At 37.0% G+C, this 9,038-nt stretch overlaps 2 protein-coding genes across 6 annotated transcripts; one reads left to right on the top strand and one right to left on the bottom strand.

Moving 5' to 3' along the window:
- Nucleotides 1–1,258: 1,258 nt before the first annotated feature.
- On the bottom strand, nucleotides 1,259–8,755 carry LOC130828163 (violaxanthin de-epoxidase, chloroplastic). Of its 5 annotated transcripts, none has more exons than XM_057693996.1 (7): nucleotides 8,570–8,732; nucleotides 7,733–8,173; nucleotides 7,401–7,528; nucleotides 6,729–6,825; nucleotides 6,242–6,633; nucleotides 5,613–6,128; nucleotides 1,259–1,572 (listed from the first exon to the last, which is right to left on the bottom strand). In XM_057693996.1, the coding sequence occupies exons 2-6, from the start codon at nucleotides 8,018–8,020 to the stop codon at nucleotides 5,627–5,629; spliced, it is 1,407 nt and encodes a 468-aa protein (XP_057549979.1). In that variant the 5' UTR covers nucleotides 8,021–8,173; nucleotides 8,570–8,732; the 3' UTR covers nucleotides 1,259–1,572; nucleotides 5,613–5,626. The 5 variants fall into 5 exon arrangements, with proteins under 5 accessions (XP_057549979.1, XP_057549977.1, XP_057549980.1 ...); XM_057693994.1 differs by lacking the exon at nucleotides 1,259–1,572 and adding an exon at nucleotides 1,792–1,918; XM_057693997.1 differs by lacking the exon at nucleotides 1,259–1,572 and adding an exon at nucleotides 1,803–1,929.
- On the top strand, nucleotides 1,774–5,286 carry LOC130828162 (probable serine/threonine-protein kinase PBL24). The gene is made up of 5 exons (XM_057693991.1): nucleotides 1,774–1,905; nucleotides 2,447–2,565; nucleotides 2,657–2,846; nucleotides 3,109–3,500; nucleotides 3,722–5,286. Exons 1-5 carry the CDS (start codon nucleotides 1,779–1,781, stop codon nucleotides 4,808–4,810), a joined length of 1,917 nt encoding a protein of 638 aa, XP_057549974.1. The 5' UTR covers nucleotides 1,774–1,778; the 3' UTR covers nucleotides 4,811–5,286.
- Nucleotides 8,756–9,038: the final 283 nt, after the last annotated feature.

Here is a 9,038-nt window from a genome sequence, read left to right as displayed (position 1 = left end):
TTTGCTTAGCTAAAGACCAAGTACACCATGATCGGACCAAGCAAATTGACGTCGGGTATCATTTCTTGTGTACTGACAAGAGGGTAAAGGTAAAGAAGATCGGGACCGCTGACAACCCAGCTGATTTCTTTACTAAGTCTGTTCCATTTAGTAACTTAAAACATTTCTTGGACTTACTAAATATTGATTACTATGTGATGTAGTAGGCCCTTAGGGGCGGTGTTGGGGAGCTCCTGTTGTAGGCATGTTGGCCTTAAGGTGGAGCTTGCCGGGGGCTTGTGATGCAGGTGGAGCGTTATGAGTTGTTATACTTGGTGACAAGTATGTGATAGGTCTTGGTTGAAGACTTGTCGGGATGAGTCTTGGTTGAAGATTTATCGGGACGTACGGCTTATGCATGAGCTTTACATCAGGTTTTGGCTTGAGATATGTTCACTATGTGTTGATGAGATCGTTTGCTGAATACGAGTTTTCGTCAAGGTGGAGATTGTTAAATAATGGTGACTCAAACATGGCAAACACCATTGGAAGAAGATGAATTTTGGGTCAGAAGGGAGTCCGCGGGGCGCGGAGCCCATACAGCATGATCTCCGCGGGGCGCGGAGTTGCTTTTGGTCCAGCTTCGCGGCTCGCGTAATTTTACGCGGGTCGCGCAGTTGAAGTTTCTTTTCACGGGAACCGTTTTTTGGGACGGTTACCTTTATTTGTGGTCGGTTATTTGTGGTTACTTAGTCCCTAAAACCGTCTTTCAAGTAGTTTTATTATAAATACACCTCCTTGTTAGCCTAGGGTGGTATGATTCACAAATTGAAAGAGAGATCACAAGAGAGCCATCGTAATTTGTAAGCGTGATTGTAATTCATCTTGTATTCTTTGCGATCATAGTGAAATTGTTTGTTCTCGGTGCCGGTGGACGTAGCTATCACGTTGATAGTGAACCACGTTAATTTCTTGTGTCATTTTCTTGTTGTTTGCATTGAATTTCTTGTTGTTTCATTGTTGTTCATCGACTTTGCTTCCGCTGTCTCACAACAGTATAAATTGCTAATACTTAATAGATAATTATCCAACATTATCACAAAGTGACGAAAGGTTCTATATGAGTACTTTGCTGAATTTTGTCAAAGATCATACATGTTATGAATCCAAACAATCTATAAAAAACAAAAGTAAACCTACATCCTGCATAACATGGGTATAATCCTAGTATTTAATATAAAATAGAAAAGAAGGCGGAGTTTCTAATGGTTGATTGGTGGGAAAATAGTGGGAGGGATTAATTAAGGATAACAGAAATTTAAATTCAACGGTTTGATACGTCTGAATTATGTTATTACACTATCTACATAAACAATGACCAAAAAGACATGCATCCATGTCTTAACCATAGTCCACCAATATCTTCCTGATTTCTCTCAGAATCATTTCCCTAAAAATTTCCAACAAAATAACAGAGAGAGAAAACAACTCTGTCTTTTTTCATTACAATTTTTTGGGTTTTTTTCACCCAATATTTTTTTCCTTTGAATTTTATTGTTTGAACCAGATCCTTCTTCCTCGTCGTCGGAATTTCTGTATTGAAGATTTTTTTTTATTAGTGCCATTGTTTTGATTTTGGGTTGTTATGCTGAAATGAAGGTGATTAAAATTTGAAATATTTAGATGAATTTAAAATGTTGGAATTCTGGGATTTTTTCTTTTTCTCAAGGAGATAGAAGAAAAATCATCAATTTCAACAAATATAACAAAAACGGGGATCAGGGTTTTGAATTTTCGACATGAATTGCCTACCGTGCTTTAACAAGGACGATGACGAAGAAGAAGCCGCTGATCCTCAACAAACTAACGCCAAGAAAGATAATCCCGCCCAATTGGAAGCCGCTAAAGAAGCTTCTTCCTCTAAAGGTAACCTCCTTAACTGAGAAAATACTGATTAGGCTTTCATAAGATTATACACAATTGATCCTTTTTAGATAATTTAGGAATTGTTTGATATCCAGATTATAATAAAAGAAACCCTAAATTTTCCTTCAATGTATGTGTTTTTCCATTAATTATCGGATTAGATTGTTAGAGTATATATCATATCTACGGACCTCATTTATCAACTTAAGCTTTTGGTTGAGTTGGTTCCTTGATATGTTCTCAGAAGTCGGCGTGATGAGAGGTTACTGGTTGGAATTCCAATCACCCCTCATTTAAGTTGGATATTTAGCGTTAGGTATGAAAAGAGTATGTGTTGTATCCACACTTCTAGCCTAAATTAAAAATTTCTCGTGTGAGGGGGTGTGTTAGAGTATATAACATATCTTGGGCCTCAACCATAAGCTTTAAGCAGTTGGTTTCTTGACAGAGATGAAAATTGTGGTTACAAATACGCACAAGTTAGAGAAATTTTTAGTATAGAATCTCAATGGATCACCTTTTCCAATTATCCTATATGCAGCTCAAGCTTTTAACTTTCGGGAACTAGCCATGGCGACAAAGAATTTCCGACAGGAATGTTTATTAGGTGAAGGGGGATTTGGTAGAGTATTCAAAGGAATGATTCATGCTTCTGGCAAGGTAATGAGTGTCCTTATTTTCCCTTCTTTTTTCAAAATCTTAATTTGTTATGGTATGGATGATTGACCTCAACTAATGGTTTCTGCTATAGGTTGTTGCTGTAAAGCAGCTAGATAGAAATGGAATGCAAGGAAACAAGGAATTTCTTGTGGAAATCCTGATGCTCAGTCTTATACAACACCCAAATTTAGTCAGTCTTATCGGTTATTGTGCTGACGGAGATCAGAGGCTTTTGGTATATGAATATATGACGATGGGATCTCTAGAGAATCATTTGTTCGGTAAATAGGCTACGCTTTATTTAGAATCTGTCTCAAAAAGCCATATGAATACTCTATTTGTCCCTTTGAATTTGCTATACTACATTCAAATAGCTCACTTTCATCTACGTAATGTAGCAAATTCAAAGGAATAAAGGAGTATAAAAAATATTTGCAAAATTCATTGGGAATTGCTCTGATGTCTTTAGAAAACCACTTAACGAATTCATCTTTCTCTACCAACCATCTTGTCTCTATAAGTGTGACTTGTTGCAAATCGCAGGTGACAATTCTGACAAGAAGCCATTGGATTGGTACACAAGGATGAAAATAGCTTCTGGTGCGGCCAGTGGACTTGAGTATCTGCACGAAAAGGCCAATCCCCCTATAATATATCGTGATTTAAAGCCTTCGAATATCCTACTAGAGGAAAACTATGAACCAAAACTTTCTGACTATGGTCTTGCTAAACTTGGAGCTGCTGGAGGTAAGGTAAATCCTACATCACGGGTAATGGGAACATATGGTTATTCTGCACCTGAGTACTCAAGTGGTGGTGAGCTTACTCTCAAATCTGACATCTATAGCTTTGGAGTAGTATTATTAGAGCTTATCTCTGGACGAAGAGCCATCGACACAACTAGACCAAATGACGAGCAGAACTTAGTTACATGGGTAAGTTTTTAATTACTATCACTCTTATTTATGTGAAGTTGTAGATGATTACAAAAGTTTAATCGGAATAACCTCTTTATTATAGCTGAGAAGGGTAAAGTTGCATGCATCTAACCCATCTAACCTTTGTGGGAGCCACGTATTGGCATTGGGGTAATGAAATGTGAACACAAAATTGGCTGCGTTTGCCCTGACCTAACCTAAGTGTAACTGTGAATCAGGCACAACCAATATTCAGGGAGCCTAAGCGATTCCCGGATTTGGCAGATCCACGCCTCAATAATAACTTCCCAGTGACAAGTCTAAACCAAGCTGTAGGAATTTGCGCAATGTGCCTTCAAGAAGAACCATCTGTTCGTCCCTTAATTAGTGATGTTATCGCTGCTCTTAGTTTCCTCGCGATACCTCAACCGAGTACTAATCTTGCCCCGGCTCAACCAGAAAATAGTCATGCTCCACCGTCAGAGCAGAGGATGCAGTATGACTCTGAGATTAAACAGAATCAATCATCCCACTCAGATAAAGATAGCTCATCGTGTGATGATGATAGAAACAGTGAAGAAAGTGAAAGTTCAGGTGACGACTATTCTACTTCTGATCATCGAAATGAAGGAAGTTCTCAAACTTCATCGGGAGAGAAAGACAGCAGTACTCTATCTTCGGAGAGGGGAAGTGAATGCCAGGACTCAGATAGAAGACACAGCTTTGATAATAATTCAGAAGAACAAAGCACTTACTCAGACTCGGATAGCGAAGGTGACAATACCAATTATGAAGATGCTGAAACTTCAGAGGTTGAAGATTCAGGAACAAGATCAACAAATTCCAGTACTAATTACAGTTTATACTCGGCCCAAAGTACTGGCAGCAGCTTAAAATCAGATTCCGGAAATAAATCTTCAGCCAACGGAAGTAGCAGGAGATCTTCGCCCGCAAAAGATACTGGTTCTCGTCAAAGAAAGCCGGTTGTAACATTTAAGGAACCAAGTTTGAGTGCAAAGAAAAATGGTACCAGACCTGAGGGAGGAAAATGCAGTTCCGACAATTTAAATAGTAATAATAATCAGACAGCTACTGCTGCTACTGGTACAGATGGTAGGCAACACCAAAGTTCAAGTTCTTCTTCAAGTTCAGAAGAAAGTAGTGACTCTGAGGATGAGGTACCTCCAAGACACAAGGAAGTCACAAAAGTTTCTCGAACGAACGATAGTAAAGATAATGAAGAAAAAGATGGGGATAAAAATAACCATAGAGTTTTTGAAAAATCTGAAAAAGAGGTTCCAAAGTTACGGCATCTCAAAACCAGGTGATTTTCAAGAGATGGGCATTACACGATACTCCGTTTACTTGTTTCCGAACAGTTTGAACATAGAACAGAAAAAAACTGATCAGTATAAATGTAGCAGCTTATCACCCTCTTCCTCTCAATTCTCATGACATATCCTAAGAATCAGGCAGTTGAGGAAGATGGCACCATGCTGTTTGTAGTGAGGGATTAATGCAAATCCTGGTTACAAGGTTTCTTTTCGAGTTTCCTTACATTCTTGTGTTAGTTTGATTTAATCATGACATGTTTCCTTTGTTTCTCTAGTTCTTCCTTTTTTGGACCCCCGCTTTGAAAAACAAGCTATTTTTGTAATAACACATTGAAGTGTTAGATTTTAAAGACTTGTAGGCAGAAAACAAGCTTGAGAAGACTTGGTTTTGTTTCATTTTTAATTTTTATTAACCAGTGTAGTGCTCAGCACATCAGTTTGTGTTCTGATTCATCAAGCTGTCTCACTTACATCAATCATCATTTGTGAACTAATTAATCATTTAGTTAATATCTTTGGACTTGTTAAATTCAGGTTTTCTGTTCTTAAAAGATTTTGTTGTCTAGCAACTAGCTATGAACATTCTGTACTTATTTAAATGATGCAATTTTCTGATAAATAAAATCAGATATAGTAGAGTCGGAAAGTTAAAATGCCCCTTCTCTGTGTTTTGGCCGTGTAGATTCTGACATTGAAATTTCTTAAAGTTGTAACAAATATTTCCGCGGGTTCTGCTTATACAAAAAAGAATCCGAACGTTCAATATTTAACAAGACAAGTTTAACAGATTTGTTACCTTTGCCTGAAACACTACCTAAGCTTCCTTATCGGCAATGCTCGTCCAAAGAGCTGCTCCACCTCGCTAGCCTCCATTTTCAGATCATTCAGTAATTCCATCTCCTCCTTGCTAAGTTCTTTGAGGAAGTATTGCTCGTCTTTTTGGAACTCTTTAAAACCCTCAGCTAACCTCTGAAATAATGTCATCTCTGTTTTCCCAACCTTCTCCACCTCTTCTTCTAACTGCTCCACTTCCCTAATAATAGTTTTTTCACCTTCCTCCACCGTCTTCTCCAGTCTCTCAACCAGTGGAGGCTCAGGTCCACAAGTATTATCTGTCCGAATAAATGTACTGAAGTCTCGTCCTACACTTCGAGCTGCTTTCTCGAGTTCAGGCACAATAGTCTCAGGTAAAGTTGCACTTCTAGTATATATAACAGCACCACCATAACCATCCCATGCGTCATTTCTGCCTCTGTAATACACGAAAATGTAATCATCGGGTTGATTTTCTATCTTAGAAGATAGAATGTACCTGCATGATGAATAGAGTTTTCGGTCAATTAGCGTGCATTATCAAAGACTGCTGCTCTCGTGAAACTATAAAATTAGACATCAGATATAGTGAAAAGAAACAGTTTAGATTACCAGTCATCTTGATAATGAAGATATTCATTGTCGTGATTATAAAGTATCCCAGGTTGCAAGGGATCTTGCACAAATTTCTGCATGGCAGAACGAGTAAAAAATCCAGTGTCTGGTGTTTTAATTCTCCAAGTTAAGTTCCCAACAAGCTTCCCATCTTCGACATGGAACTCATGTAATTGGCAATCAAAGGTGTCAAAAGTGGGATTTAGACCACTAGTTATATACCACTTTCCATTGAAATCTGCCATGTTGAACCTCTGAACAAGTGCACCAGGATCAGGAACAGGAAATTCCCCAACATCAGACTTCCGGGGAACACATTTCTTTCGGGAGACTGCACACTCATTGAACTCATCAACCACCTTGTTCTCGAACAAGTCCCCACATTTGATCTAACACAGGGAAAAACAGGATTCTCAAAAATCTTTATTTGTTCCCAAGTATGAAAGGGTCTAGTTCCAAAACATGGATGGAATAAAGAACTTACTTGGCACTCAGTTTCATCAGGCCTATTATTGCAGGACTGCAGGCAAGCAATGTTGGCTGCACATGAAGGATTTGCAATGCACTTGGCAAGCTCAATTCTATTCAAAATACAGAGCAAATCAGACAAACATGACAAGGTATAGTTCATCATGACCAGCAGAAAGAAGTATTGCATTCACACAAATTCTAAATGAAACTGGCACACAACAAATGTAAAACTAAAACTCTTCAACCAATCAAAGAATAATAGTTATTAATTTGTGAAAGCTAAGTATTCACAAAAGTAAACAAATTAAAGAGCATGAATTCTATCCAGTTTTGAAGTCATGTGAATATTAATACTTAGATAAAGTAGTCCCATTTACTAAAATAATCGGATAAATAGTGGATTAAATTAAATTTCCCGTTAACTGTCATTGATTAAACAAGTAAGGGAAGAAGATAGAAATGACTCGGTTGTTTCAGGGTTTCCTTGCAAGCATTTCATGTTCACTAATATAAGGGGTAGGGAAAGGTGACAACTAATCTTAGATAGAAGAAGGATCAGTATTTGCACCATGGCAGTGTGTTATTGGACAGAAAAGGCAAACCTAAATGGACAATGAAATTGCAAATGCTATATACTGTCTCTGCTGAATTCAGAAACACCAACAATCAATCCAATTTAGTTTACCTGCATTCCTTGAGTAAACATGTACAAGTTTTAAGAGCATCAACTGCTTGTGCCGAAGACACAACCAAAAATGTGCAAGCCACTGTTGCTGTTACTTCAACCACCTTTAATTTAAACAAGTTCCACTTCTGACAAAAGATTCAACGAGAAAGCATTAGAATTCAACTGATTAACAACAATAACACTATGTTTTTGGAAGGAAAGGAGAGAGGAGGAAGGGAAAAGGAGCAGAAATTGGTGTTTTTCCTTCCAAGTCTTTCCAACGTTGGAAGGATTTGTTTGTTTAAAATGTGAAGGAGTTCCAATTCCCTTCCCTATGTCGCGCCACATACCTTAGGAATGATGTCATTGGAATTAATCTTTGATGAATTCACCTCCCACCTACATGAAATAAGACCTGATTTTGCTAACTTGGAATGATGGGATTTCCTAGAAGCTCCAATTAATCTATTACATGACAAATTTCTCCAATTGAAACTTACTTTCATCCTAACATCATCTAGGCAAATAAAGGGGTTCCTCAATTGCATCCATTTCTTAAAACTCAGGTGTGAATTATTGTTGTACAAACCACCATTTTCATCGTACGATAAGCATATCGATCGAGCAACCAATGCCATTCTATTTTTCTTCCTTTTTTACAAAATATCACAGACTCAACTTAGATACAAAATCCCATATCTCAAATCAGCCAAAGCTAGCAATTCCACTATACCAGACAACCTTTTGAAGATCTTCAGTTCACTAAGTATTATTTCTTCCAACAAATTTAACTGTCAGCCATCAAATACAGAACAATAAGATACACAATGCATGTTACAAATATGCCTACCATTTACATTAATTGTCATAAAACAACTTGAAACCTGTGTTAATTTGCCTTTAAAATTCTCATCACTCAAAATGGCTAAAAACTAGCAAAAACCGACAATAACCTTTCCGATTCGAATCGTAAGGAAATTGCCCACCAATTCAAGACAACAATAAGAAAGCCAGATTAAAAATTTTCAAAGAGAGTCGAAACAATTAACATTTAGAAGAATCAAAAAAAGTGTAATATTACTCGATTGTTTGAGTAAAATACTAACATTAATTGTATAATTTCCATAGAAACAGATGATTGAATTAGTTAATCGATAAAAAAGAGAAAAAATGGAGATAGAGAGAACCTGGAGTTTGAGGTAATGGTAGTTTGAGCTGAAGTTGCAGCCGCAAAAAAGAAAAGACAATTAGAATTAAGAAGGAAAAAAAGCGGGCAACGTGTTAGTTAGTGAATCGGATATTTAAGTGAAAAAGAAATGAATGAAGCTAAACAAACGATAGGATAAGCCTTTTTCAACTCCTACTTAAACTTAACCCTTCAAAATGATAACTTAAGAATCTTCCCCTCATCAAATCGTTGAATGATAAGATGAATTAACGTCTGATTCAAACCGCTTACACAGTAAGAATTAATATTTTAACTATTTTTTTTAAAACTCAAATAACTTTATTGTTGGTTTTCAAAATTAATAAAAAAATGTTAATATATTAAGACCAATTTATTAAATTTTCACATAAATATGTTTTTCCGTATTTCCTTCGTTTTAAATTATTTACAACGTTTGCTTTTTCACGCGGTCTATTGTACTAATTTAA

The sequence above is a fragment of the Amaranthus tricolor genome, chromosome 12 (assembly GCF_026212465.1).
Source record: "Amaranthus tricolor cultivar Red isolate AtriRed21 chromosome 12, ASM2621246v1, whole genome shotgun sequence".
NCBI classification, from domain to species: domain Eukaryota; kingdom Viridiplantae; phylum Streptophyta; class Magnoliopsida; order Caryophyllales; family Amaranthaceae; genus Amaranthus; species Amaranthus tricolor.
The sequence above is the reverse complement of the archived record's forward strand: the minus strand, read 5'-3'. Positions and strand labels throughout refer to the sequence as shown.